The sequence below is a fragment of the Erythrolamprus reginae genome, chromosome 3 (assembly GCF_031021105.1).
Source record: "Erythrolamprus reginae isolate rEryReg1 chromosome 3, rEryReg1.hap1, whole genome shotgun sequence".
Lineage (NCBI taxonomy): Eukaryota > Metazoa > Chordata > Lepidosauria > Squamata > Dipsadidae > Erythrolamprus > Erythrolamprus reginae.
The window spans coordinates 86,001,264-86,015,006 of record NC_091952.1 but is presented as its reverse complement, the minus strand read 5'-3'; the positions used below and the strand labels follow the sequence as shown (position 1 = coordinate 86,015,006).

Here is a 13,743-nt window from a genome sequence, read left to right as displayed (position 1 = left end):
TATCCAATCTCAGTTTTCATCCGGGCTTTCTCTTATTGTCAGCCAATCATCTAGCTACAAAGGGAAAAGGTGGCTACCATGGTTACCACATAAACAGTTTCCTCTTTCAACAGTAGCTGTTGAGGGAGCCAGGCTTTGTACCCAATTTGGATTTTAAAGCAGCTATCTATTTGCCTGGGGCCCTAGGCCTAGACATTTGCTGAATCTTATTTCTCAGAGCGCTGGCATACTGGCAATAAGAGCTGCTGCTTATTTGACAGTTTTCAGTGTTCTCTGCCATTGCATTGGGAGACTGATAGTATATTCAGGACCTGGAAACAACTTGATCATGTCAGAAATGACTAGTAACCAAGAAGGCAAGAGCAAGAAGCACAGCATCCTGATCAATACGTAAGTAGCATGATATGGTTGAAGCAAAGGGATGATTTTGAAACAGGGTCAATGGCGAGGAGGCTATCTCCAGTAATTTTGTGCCAAGCTATTATAGGTTTTCCTAACATGCTGCTGTTCTACTGTTTTAGATACATTGTTCATCAAATCAATTTGGACAAGTAGTTATGGCTTTATTTTTATTTATTTTTATTTTTTATTTTGTCCAATACACAATACATAGAAGAGAATAGACATGAGGTAATATATATAAAGAAAAATATAAAATAGAGGAGAAGATATATGAAAGGAAGAAAATATATATGATATATGAGATAAAGGAAAGACAATTGGACAAGGGACGAAAAGCACTTATGTACGCCTTATGGCTTATAAGCATTGCAATCTATAGCAGTCAATGAGGATCAGTTTGTGGGAATACTGTACAGGATAAATTTACCGTATTTCTTCTTGAAATCTGAAGGTGCAATATTCCTAAAACTAAAGTTGCCTGTATAAGACAAGAGACTCAGCAGTGGGACATGAGAGTGAGGAGAAGGCATGGTCTCTCTATAGAAATAGACTTCTGCAGTTTAATTGTCATCTTCAAGTATTTGGTAAGAATACCCTCAATTAAAAACTGAAATGTAAGCCATCATTCTGATCGTAATGTGTTTGTTTGAATTGATTCCATTTCTCATCTGGTTCTAAAAGTTTTCATTCTAAAGTAATGAAAAATATAGCTGGCTAAATGATGCAATGGTAACTGGGTACTCATTGTTAATTGATTCTGGGAGGTGTGATGAATACCCAACTTTTTTTCCTATGAGGAATAATATAGTGAGTCACAAGCAACTGATATTATCAAGTTCTAGCTTGGGTATTGAGTACCAGGACAATTTTTTTAATGTCAAATGCATTGAGTACCAAATACAATAAGTTTCAAAGCAGTAAAGTATTACGATACAACATGTATAAATCAAAATATTCTCAAATGAAATAATTTTAGTATTGCTAAATTAAGAATATTTAACCTTTTTGCTTAAATAACACATTAATTGTGCTTCTGAATTTATGATTCATGGTTTTTTTAACTTTATTTGAAGAGATTGCAAGTGGTTGAAAAAGGTTAATAGGGTATGTGTGTACACAATTTATACTGAACCCTTCCTAATAGCCATGCTAGAAAAAGGAAAGAAAGAAATGGAATTTGCTAGTCTCAAATTCACCTAATATTAAACCATAATGAATAAGACCTATGTCTCTATATCAGGGGTCCCCAAACTTGGCAACTTTAAGACTTGGGGACTTCAACTCCCAGAATTCTCCAGCCAGCACAGCTGGCTGGAGAATTCTGGGAGTTGAAGTCCGCAAGTCTTAAAGTTGCCGAGATTGAAGATCTCTGCTCTATATTGTGTTTTTTATCAATCACTTATTCTTTCAAAAACAATAAAAGTTCTCGCAAAAGAATGGTTCTTGGTCCTACCATCATATATTGAGCATCTATTCTAGCCTACCTTAATAGATTTTGGTGACTAAAAAGATGAAAATATAATGAGAAAATACAAATTCTAAATGAAAGACATTGTGGCATTGAATTCATGTAAAATATGTGTGTGTGTGTGTGAATGCACACAAATACACTAATTTAGAGATTGAGATAGAAGTATCTAAATCAGTCATGATACCTTTTCCTACTTTAGTCCTCTATGAACACTGCAATTTGTCCAGTTTACCCTGTGAGAAAGGATATTTTTAAATTTTAATTTACTTATATAACAGCTGGGTATAATAGAATGATATTTTCACATTTCATGATAACTTATTACCAGATTATAACAATTAGCCATCAACTGAATTCATAAGCATGTGTATCCACTAAAGCACAGATGCACAATGCCAAAAAGCTGTGGAATACAAACTACCTACCATAATTCTGTTTTTCCTTATGATGTACAATTGTATAAAACCATACTTGCAAAACCAGTAATGTCATCTGGCAGGGCGTAGGGGAAGGGCCTTCTCTGTGGCAGCTCTGGTCCTTTGGAACCAACTTCCCCCGGAGATTCGCACTGCCCTCACTCCCCTGACTTTTCGAAAGGTTTCAAAAACGTACCTTTGCTGGCAGGCCTGAGGCCGTTGAACGTTGATACTCTGCACTGGCTGATGACATGATTGTGTTTGGAGTGAATCAGGTTGAATGGTTTTTAAATTACTTGGGTTTTAGTCTTGGTTTATACTTGGGTTTTTAAAATTTTGTACTTTGTATTGATTTTATTATGTAAGCCGCTCTGAGTCCCTTTGGAGAAGGGCGGCCTAGGAATCCAAGTAAATAAATAAAAATAGAATAAAATAAGATCTAATTAAGTTTTGTCTTTGTTTTGTCTTGTTTATGTATATATTTGAAATAAAAATTATTTTTAAAATAAATAAATAAATAAATAAATAAATAAATACTATAGTAATAAGAGATGTTAGGTATAGCAATCTAAACTTCCATTTGCCCATTCATTTTATTATAAAATCATTAGTGTACCCATAGAAAGAGCCTTAATGACCTCAGTCTTGAAATATTCAAAGCATGGAATTCAAATAACATGATACTTTAGATAATGGAGGTTAAGATTTAAAAACAAGATAGATTAAAATAGCTGTCAGCGTATAGAATCCACAGGTAAGACAATTCTTCTACAAAGATGTCCATTGAGAGTGATAAACTAAAGAAAAATTTGAGTGTGTGAACCTTTCCACTATTTAGGTTCACATAGTTCTAAGCCATGTTTTGGTCAACTGTAAATTGTTCAACAAATCACAGTTGTTACATTCATATATAATCCTATGCTATCTGGATTCAACCAAAAATAATTCAACTCATATTTTAACTTTTACCATAGGATACTGTTTGCTATAAAGAGCTATAGCACACTTCACTAATCTGATGTCCTTAAAATGTACTGAACCATAGTTTTATATTTGTCACCAAGTATTCACAGTATTGTTTTGAAAAATAAGTTACAGAAAATGTGTCAAATTTTAAGCGGCAAATTAATTTGAATTAACCTTGTAACCTCTAATCTATATACTCATCTATTTATCACCAGAAGCATCACAAAAGAACAAAATGTATATAAGAAGTTACCAACATCTTCATCATCTGGGAGACGATTGAGCTTCATTAGTGCCATGCAAGGCAGTAAAATTGGTTCATTGGGTCGCAGGAGTTTCGCGATCACTTCAGAACCGAAAACGGAAAAAGGTGCTTTACCAAGCAACAAACCGCTTGTTCAGGTAATCAGGCACTATACGAATCATAAATGAAGATCTAATTAACAATTAAATCTAAGATAAAAGGCTATTGAAGTTGAAAAAATGTTAGAAATGTATTGATTCATCACACAAATCAGCCACATGTTGAGACTGAATGTAACATTTTTATCCAGCTGTTGAATCCTTCCAAAAATCTGGGATAGGGAGATGTTGATGTTTGATGATGTTAGAGCAGGGATTTTATTTATTTATTTATTTATTTATTGGATTTGTATGCTGCCCCTCTCCGAAGACTCGGGGCGGCTAACAACAGTAATAAAACAATGTACAATAATAATCCAATGAATACTAAAAATGATTAAAAAACCCATTAATATAAAAAGCCAAACATACATACAAACATACCATACATGAAATTGTAAAGGCCCAGGGGGAAAAAGCATCTCAATTCCCCCATGCTGCTGCCCGGATGGGCTGCTGCCCGGATGGAGAGGGCACGCAGTGGGGTAGCAAAAATGGAGCTCCACCCCAGTGCACCCAATCTGCACTGAAAGATGTTGAAAGAAAATGCAGGGCGTCCTGAATAAGCCACACCACACTGTGGTGATTAAAAAAATTGGTAGCCCTTCACTGTGTTAGAGGTAACATTGCAGGATGTAAGCTGTTCTGAGCAAAGCTACCTTTTACAACTGGGTTAATGGTGAATTTGTCAATGCTGATGGTATACTGTACAAGTGATACTGCAGTTATTTTATGATTGCATTCAAGGTGCCAGTACTATTGGTACTACCACTGCGTTCTTTTGCCACAAAAACTTCTTGTTGTTATTTCAGATAACATATAAATTAAAACATTCTTCTTGAATAGTTCTATGTGAGAAACATTAGTATGATTTTCCTTTAGTAGCATTTCATCAAATTAAATGACAATTTATTTTAAATGCTAATGCTAATAATAATAATGATGATGATAATGATGATGATGATGATAATAATAATAATAAATTTATTGTCATTGTCAAAAACAACAAATTGTCATTGGCAACGAAAGTCGTATGACAAGATAGTAACATTTTGCTGCATGATGTAACAAGTAAAGTCTCTTAAAATGAGCTATATTTTCTAACCATTAACCAGAGATCATTTGAAAAAACAGTAAGAATTCAAGCAATGGGCAACAATTTCAAAATGGAATTATGATTGAAAAAAGAATATTTAAATCTATTATAAAAATGAATGTAATATATGAATTACATCTATTTCTCAAAAAAATAAAAAAAATATTTCCTGCTCATTTTTATATAACTGGATATGTACCGTAGTTTGTGTCCAAGGTGCCAGTACTATTGGTACTACCTTAGAAACAAGGTAGTACCATTACCTAGGCTGGAAACAACAGCGCATCTTGCATAAAATACTTGATCAAACCCAATATCTGAGCTGCTTAATTGTCTTGTAAGCTGTAGATATAGTACATATTTTTAATGTTAATTAAATGTTAATGTTTTTAATCAAAAGTTAATTATTGTATGGACATAAGTCTGCCATTTAATTATGAGAGTTTATATATGGTACAACATCCACTGTAGACCCATTGAAAACTATTGTAAGATTTTGTATCTTTTTTCACCAGGTCCATATTTTATTTGCCATCAAAAAAAATGTCACCCAGCTGTTAATTATCTGTTTACAATTACTTTACATCTGTTTTAGAATCTTCCCAGTTAGAAACTGACTGCTCTGCAATTTTCTGTATCCTCCTTCCATTCTATTTAAACATAAGTTACATTTGTCCTCTTCCATTTATGTAATAATTAGTGCTGTATTATATAAAACTAATTACATAATATATGTAATTATATTATTTATGTAATGTAGGGAATAGTTAGATGTCCAGCCAGGCTATCAGCAATTTTTAAAAATATTTTAATGGTTTGGGCTTTGAAAGTTTGAATATATTCAGAACTAATAAGTGTCCCCTGACCACACATCAAATTGAAGATGTAGGGGTTATTCCTTCAAACTATTCTTCATAACTAGCTAGTAGAACACAAGTCTCTTATTGAAAAAGACTCAGTCAAAATGAAAAGCTTGGTAGTTCTCCCCTTTCTTTGTAAGTCTGTTAGCCTTGCCCACTTTACAGCAATTGATAAATAGTTTATTTTGACTACATATGAAAGTTTATGCGGTTCTTAGTATCCTGTACTTATGTATTCAATTTATATGGTCATCCATAACAAAAATAAAAATCTCAATTTTTTGTGACACAGGCTGTTTTTCAATTAGTGATCCACAGCATCTTCCAATGTCACCCAGTCTTTATTGAAGTGATATTAAACCAATTCCCATATAACAGTGAAACAATGATGGTTTCATGACTCCAGAACAAATTACAAATTATTAATATTCCCATTCCAGTGATTCTGCTGGGGTTTTTTAATTATTATTCTTGGGGCTTGTCCCAAAGGTGCTTTTTTCAAGAAGCCACTGGGCTTTCTGGTTTTTCTTTGAAGACGTCTCACTTCTCATCCAAGAAGTTTCTTCAGCTGAAGAAAGAAAGTCCATTGGCCTCTTGAAAAAAAGCACTTTTGGGACAGCCATGACCTAGATGACTGAGAATGCCCATAGATATTTTCATTTTTTTTGTAAACAGTCTAGTTATTGGAAAGTAAAATATTTAAACTTTTGTATCTGTTCTTCTGAAGACCATTTTCCTTCGTTTGTTCTGTTATCCTCTAGCACAGGGATGTCAAACTCAAGACCTGGGGGCCGGATCCAGCCCATGGGGTGCTTAGATTTGTCCCGTATGCCTCTGCCAGTGAAAATGGAGCTCAGGAGGGCCACAGGTGGCCCTCCTGAGCTCAGTTTTCACTGGCAGAGGGTTGCAGGAGGCCACATCAGCCGAAAATAGAGCTTGTGAAGGCCACAGGTGGCCCCTCCTGAGCTCCATTTTTGCTGGCAGAGGGTTGTAGAAGGCTGTTGCAGCTGAAAAAGGAGCTTGTGAGTGTATTTTCACTGGTGGAGGGCTCAGGCCATGACAGGCATCCCCGACATGAGTGTCAAACTGGCCAGGCCCACCCCGGCCCCACCCACCCCAGTCCCCTGAGGTCAAACACAACCCTGATGCGTCGCTCAATGACACCCATGCACTAGTTATTCCATATTGTTAACATGTATGTCCTCCTGATCTTGTATTTTATAAAGTGTTTTGCACATTGATACTGCCACATAAAGAAATATATAATCTGGAATGAAGATGGTTTGCATACAAATGTTTCTAGGTTCGGCAGATACTCAGTTGAAAAGATGTAATAGAAGTGATAGGAAATAGCTGGGTTAAAAATACAAAATACAATATGTACCTTGTAGCTATCAGTAAGTTAGAATAATAATTCAACTTGATGTACTTCATCTGTTTGCAAATGTGCACAGTAAATAAGTGAAATGCAGAATCAGACATTTTAATTGGTCCCTTTTCACACATTGGCTGAACAATTTATTCATTTTATAAATCAAACAATTATCTAAAAGTCTAAAAACATAATAAGAATTTTAATGTGCTTTCTGAATTTTTCAGCCATAATGTTATATAGTTTCCATGCTATTTTAATGCAATCTAACCCTTAATATTCTAATGTACTTTTAAAAGTACCCAGAAAGATTTAATGAATAAAAACAGCATATCTGAGCTAATAGAAGACACCGACAAATTTTGAATATTTTAAATCAAATTAATGGGGAAAATCATTATTTTAAATATTGTTAAAATAAAATATTCAAGCATTTTCTTTCATTCACACTTATACTCTTATACAACTATGTATTTGACATTGTTTTTATTTTTGATGGCTTAGAAAATTGTTTTACAAAATGCCATGAGAACAATTTGGATTACACCTCTAGAATACTCATTAATAGTTTATCCAATCAATCAAAGTCAATTTTTAAAAAGCTCTCCTTTTGTCTAATATCTTCTTAAGCTTGGTGATTTCTTAAAAATCAGAGGTTTTTTTATATTCCTCCATAATAAAGTGGTCCTATGAAAAAAGATCTATAATTTGAAATCTGGAACCATGTGCTATTACAATCAATATGTGCCTTGTTTTCCTTTATTCTAAATTTATGCATAGAATATCAGCTCAAAGCTGCAGTGTTGAAATAAGCCACATCATATTATCTTCTTAGTGGTAACAGTTGCAAATCTATTGGTTTCTAGACTGGGGCTGAGGGAAGATAGCCCGCTCTTTTACTGTACTTTTTTTATTTATTACATCTACAGGTTTTTGATGAACATGGAAAAGATGTGACACCTCGTCCACTTTATCATCCAGAACTGACTGTCGCACACAGACAAAGCAAAATTTTATCAGTACATGATTTTGCTGGGGTGACTCAACCTGATTTCCTATCATCTTTATCAATGCAACAAACTTCTATAGCTAGTATTAGTTTAGCAGGTCCATTTTCCAGGTATGGTATGATAACACATAAAATCACTTTGTCAAAACCCATCCTGATTTTTCTCGACTGCAGGGATGTTAAACTCACATTGTCACAGCAGCGTCACGTGACATATCGTGACTTTGCCCTCTTTCGCTAAACAGGACGTGAGTGTGGCCAGCGTGTGACACATCTGGCCCACAGGCTGCAAGTTTGACAGCCCTGCTCTAATATAACATTTATTTATTTAATTATTTATTGATTAGACTTCTATCCTGCCCTTCTCAAGACCTACATAAAGGTCTTAAATACTGTTGTTTATCACATGATTTATCCCAATTGATCTTATAACCAGCATACTTTTTAATATACTGTATTATCTGTATAAAACACAGAAGAGAACTAAAATAGCCAGCTTTCCCCTATAATTAAAGTAATTGAAGCATTCTTTTTTAAAAAAACAATTAATTGCCACGTCCTACAAAAATATACAGATAGAAAGGAACTGCATTCTATTATAAGGCAGTTTAATTTATTGATTAATTATTTTTTTCATGTATCATTCTTTTTGTCCTTATGGCAGGCATTTAGCTAATTTGGAAACATAACTTAATCAGATATCATATTATGAACTAGACTAGAAATATTTTGTGAACTATTTTGTGAAGAATGGAGCATGCTAATTTTAAATCAGTTGTCTCCTCAGTTCTTATGTATTTGCCATTTCTATAATAAAGTCAGTGCAAATATAGTACATGTAAATGTTTTGTCCTCTAGTAGGTAATGTTATAAGCAACTGATAATGACTAAGGTATCAGTAATTTTGTGAATATTATTTTGTTCATATGTAATATTCCTTCTTTGTCATTTGCTAGTTCATTTCCATTACTTATAAAATGTTCTATTGAAACTACAGAACTTATGGGAGTGGCAGTGTTACAAAATCAACAGCTTCTACTGACTCAATGGCAGAAGAGATTGTAGAGCCTGGATCAAGACGAGACACAATTTCTAGTTTTACAGGTAAAAATCTACATAAAGACCAAAACTTGAATTATCATTTTTCCTTCTCCTTCTCCATCATTAACATAGGTTACTGGCCTGTACCAGGACTCATGGCAGCTTGCACTGCAACATGAGTTATACAATATATAAAAAAGGATGGGAGAAATATCTAATAATGGTAGAAATTATAATAATAATAACAATGTACAGTTACAATATTATTATAGTGCAAAAATGTTTTGATGTTTAATAAAATCAAAGGCATCAGTATCAATAAATAACAAGTCCAGTTACAGTCTTGGTGATTAGCCTAAAATGGTCAATACTGCCCACTCTCAATTCCTAGCTGTATGCTATGGGTGCTACCGAACTACATCTCCTCTGTATGTCTCCCTGGCAACATTTCTTTTAAAAGTGGTTGATACCATGTCTTGGCTAGTTTTAAGTATAACTTGCCCATACCCCAGTTTATTGAATAGAATTATATTGCTTACTACATCAAAGCCTTCTTTTACCAAGCATACTATATGTTGCTTTTAGGTATTCACCCTCTCTAGCATGCCTATGTGCCAATGAAGTCTCTACACCAGGGCTGTCAGGCTCCCTGCCCATAGGCTGGATACATCATGCCCTGGCCCCGCCCAGGCCTGGTTTAGCAAAGGGGGGGGGAAGTCACGATACGCCACGTGACGTTGCTGTAACAGTGTGAATTTGACAGTCCTGCTCTACACTTTAGAACAGTGATGACAAACCTTTTTTTCTCAGGTGCTGAAAGAGAGAGTGTGTATGCTTTGAGTGCCCACAGCCATAATTCAATGATTGGGGAGAGCAAAAATAGCTTTCCCTACGCCCTGGAAGCTGTCTGGAGGCTAGAAACGGCCTGTTTCCCAACTTCTGATGGGATCAATAGGCTCGTTTTTTGCCCTCCCCAAGCTCCAAAGGCTTCCCTGGAGCTGGGGAAAATAAAAACGCCATCCCCCATCCCCCCAGAGGCTCTCTGGAAGCCAAAAACGCCCTTCCAGAGCCTGTGTGCGAGCCAAAAATCACATGGCCGGCACACACATGCACATTGGAGCTGAGCTAGGGCAACAGCCTGGGTGCCAGCAGATATGGCTCTGCGTGCCACCTGTGACACCCGTGCCATAGGTTCACCATCACTGCCATAGAAGAAAAGCTTATCATATAAAAGAAAAAAATGTTTATATCCATTATATTCAATAACCTGTATATGACCTGTACGTGCTGTTCTAAATGCAAAGTATCGATTCATTTTCTTTCGTGGTAGATGTCCAGGTTAGAAGAGAGGAGATGTTAGAACAACTGACAAAGCAGGATTTAGAGAAGACTGTGGATATATTACTGACTGAGACAGAAACAATTTGGATATTTAACATGCCAACTGTTATGATATCCTCAGAAGCTGAAGAATCCGAAGATATCCGGTAAGCACAATGCAATGGCTACTATGTACCTAACCTTGCCTCTCGTTAGCAACTTTGCAATGAAATGTGACTTATAAATCCAGAATTTGTTCCTATGATGGTTATATAACAAAATATTCTTTTTGCAGCATCAAAAGAGAGCAATCTATGTTCATTCTAGGTTGAACTGCAATTCCCAATAGCTCTAGACATTTCAACATTACTGAAGAATTGTGGGAATTGTAGAACAAGATTTGAGAGCTACATATTGCCTTCTGCTGTGTTTCCTAGCAACAAAATATTTTACTGTTGCACTGGTTATAGTTTAGCATTATCTAAAGCAGCTTTTGTCTTGTGCATTCCCATTTCCTGTTTCCTCTTGTACAGGTATTTGAAAAAGATAATCTTTTAACTGATTACACTTTAGTTTTATATCTGAACCTGGTAAAATTGCAAATATCAAATCAAATATCCCTTTGAATTTAGCTCAACTCCTGATCACATGGACATAGATTCATGAAACTAGATAGGTTCGTGTAAAGTTCCAGTTTTGAAAAGTGTCTCATGTAACTGGATTATTTTAATAAGCCACAGTTAATTTAGAAATCCAATCTGATTAATTTAAACCATAAGTGAAAGTTTCCATCATGTCACGGTTGCACAGGAAGAAAAGAATGGGCATACTATAGTTTATTATTATATCTTTTCTAGATCAATTTACAATTATTATGTTTTAGGACAGTATTTTCTAACTAGTGCCCTTCAGATGTTTTGAATTATGACTCTCAAATCGTTCCTACAATCTCAAAAGCTACTTTAAAAAGAAAACAAATTATTAAATATTAGGCCATCCAATTATAAGTCCTTTATATATTTTCATTAAATTAGCACTCATTGATAAAGATGTATGGCTGAGATTTTAAAAAATGATCATGTTGCACAGAAGATTAAGGGTCATATTTTCAAGGAGGACATGTATGATTAAAAAAAACCTTTCAAAGTATTTCAATAGCCATAATCACAAAGTCTCTGGCCAGCTTCCTAATTCTCAAAATCACGTCACAAGTGTCTCACTCCACAAGATCCTCTCAATCACTGCCAATTACTGTAGGAAATGATAAGCTAGCAGGCCAATCATCTGTTGCTTGCTATGTTCCCAAATGATTGGTTTCATACTATAAACTTGTCGCCACTAAGGATATCTTTTCGTTATAAATTTATATTTTTATTTTACCAATAGCATAGCTTTTTTATAGTTTTTTCTTATTTTTTTAAAAAAATGTTTTTTATTTTTCTCTACCTTAAAAACACATACATACATAATGACGCATATACCTTCAATGAGCAACTATATGTTTGTAGAGTCTCTTACATAGGAATAATAAAGTATCCGAAATGACATTTCAAATTTCAAATTATTCAGTCTGTCTAAAAAGGAACAAAGATATAACTTCAATAACTAATTTTAATTTAATAAATGACAGACTAAGCCATTTTTCTCACTTTTCAATTCTAGTAGACATATTCTTAAATCTTAATTTCTATTTCCACACTATTCTAGTTTAATTTTTGGTATATGTTACATATTTATCTAATGCTGCTTCTTTTTCTCTGTTTGTCATCCGGGTTATCTCAATCTCATTTCTCATTTCTTTAATATTAAGTTTACATTAAATATTTTATCCATTTTCTTTTTCAATACATTCATAAAATTCCCCCCAAATTTTAGAAAACTCTGAGTCTTTTTTATCTTTAATTTTCATTGTAAGTCTATTCATTTCCCCACAGTCCATTATCTTCCTTAGTACTTCTCTTTCTGTTGATATTCTATTCAACTTCCAATTTTGTGTATATTAATTAATTAATTAATTTATTATTTATTAAGTGGATTTGTATGCCGCCCCTCTCCGTGGACTCGGGGCAGCTCTTATACAATTCTAGTGGCAGTAACTATGTGAACAATTAGGTGTATTTCTTCTTTATTAATTTTTTTTAAAAAAATTCTGGCAATATGCCTAATAAGAATATCTCAGGTTTTAAATCAATACTTCGTTTCAAAATCTTCTCAATCCATTTTCAAACCTCTATCCAGTATTTTTTGGCTTCCATGCAAGTGTAGCACATATGATAAAAGGAACCAGGTATGTGATTACATTTCCAACACTTCATCAATTTATTCTTAAATATTTTTGCTCATCTTTCTGGAGACATGTGCCATCGGTAAAACATCCTATACATATTTTCTTTAAATGCTATTGGCATTGGCATTTTATAATTCCTTTTCCATAGTTGCTGCCACATATTAATGTCTATTGTATCTCCTATATGTCTCATCCATCTTATCATCATCTCTTTCACTTGTTCAAATTCTAGTTCAATGTACAGTAAATAGTTATACAATTTTTTAAATCAACTTTTCATGTTTCTATTAATATTTCATCTAGTTTTGTTTTTTCCAAATTAATTCCTTCTGCTTTACTATCCTTTCCAACTCTTACTTATAGCTGCATCCTCAAATACAAGTCCATTTTTATACGCTGATTCTCTAGTTCTGTTGCAGATTTCAACTTATCTATCTTTGATATAATATTATATCTCAGAATATTATTCCAGTGTATTCTACTTGGGTGTATTAAAATCTCTATTATTGATATCCATTTTGAACAATGATTAGTCTTCACTTTTTCCCAAGGTAAAAGTAACAAATTCCTTACACTATGTCTCTGGAATTAGCTATGTATTTTACATCCTCCATACCAAATAAATGCATGCCATCCAATTTGTAAATTTGGCCTTCTAGAATTAGAAGTCTCTTGTTTCTAAGCAAAATCAATTCCTTAATCCTTGGTCAAAAATTTTCCCTTGCAAGATAAATTTTGTCATTATTTTATTAATCTCGTTTAAAAAGTTTTATCTATTTTTATTCGTATCATCGAAAATAAGAAAAATAAGTGTGGTAGTATGTTCATCTTAATTATTAATACTCATTAAAGATAGTTGAAGATTTTTCCATTTTCCCAAGACTTTCTCAATCTGTTTTTAAAGTTTTAAATAATTGTCTTCCTTGAGTGTTGAACACCTTGCTGATATTTGGATCCCCAAATACCTTACTTTTTTTTTGCTATTTGTATGTCTAAAAATTCTGTCAATTCTGGTTTTTTGATTTTCTGTCATATTTTTTACAATCATTTTTGTCTTGTCTAACTACCTCTCCATAATTTTCAGTTTGATATAAAAGTTTT

The 13,743-nt window shown here is 33.9% G+C and overlaps 1 protein-coding gene across 2 annotated transcripts in view; it reads left to right on the top strand.

The window, feature by feature from the left end:
- The first annotated feature begins 84 nt into the window (after positions 1 to 84).
- DNAI4 (dynein axonemal intermediate chain 4) overlaps positions 85 to 13,743 on the top strand; it is a 38,453-nt gene continuing 24,794 nt past the window's right edge. Inside the window, exons 1-5 of one of the 2 annotated variants that reach the window (XM_070746118.1) lie at positions 85 to 390; positions 3,471 to 3,657; positions 7,915 to 8,105; positions 8,992 to 9,098; positions 10,366 to 10,522. In XM_070746118.1, coding sequence (XP_070602219.1) covers positions 329 to 390; positions 3,471 to 3,657; positions 7,915 to 8,105; positions 8,992 to 9,098; positions 10,366 to 10,522 — 704 coding nt within the window. In that variant the 5' untranslated portion in view covers positions 85 to 328. The remainder of the gene's footprint in view (positions 391 to 3,470; positions 3,658 to 7,914; positions 8,106 to 8,991; positions 9,099 to 10,365; positions 10,523 to 13,743) is intronic. The other variant, XM_070746119.1, reaches the window with a different exon arrangement.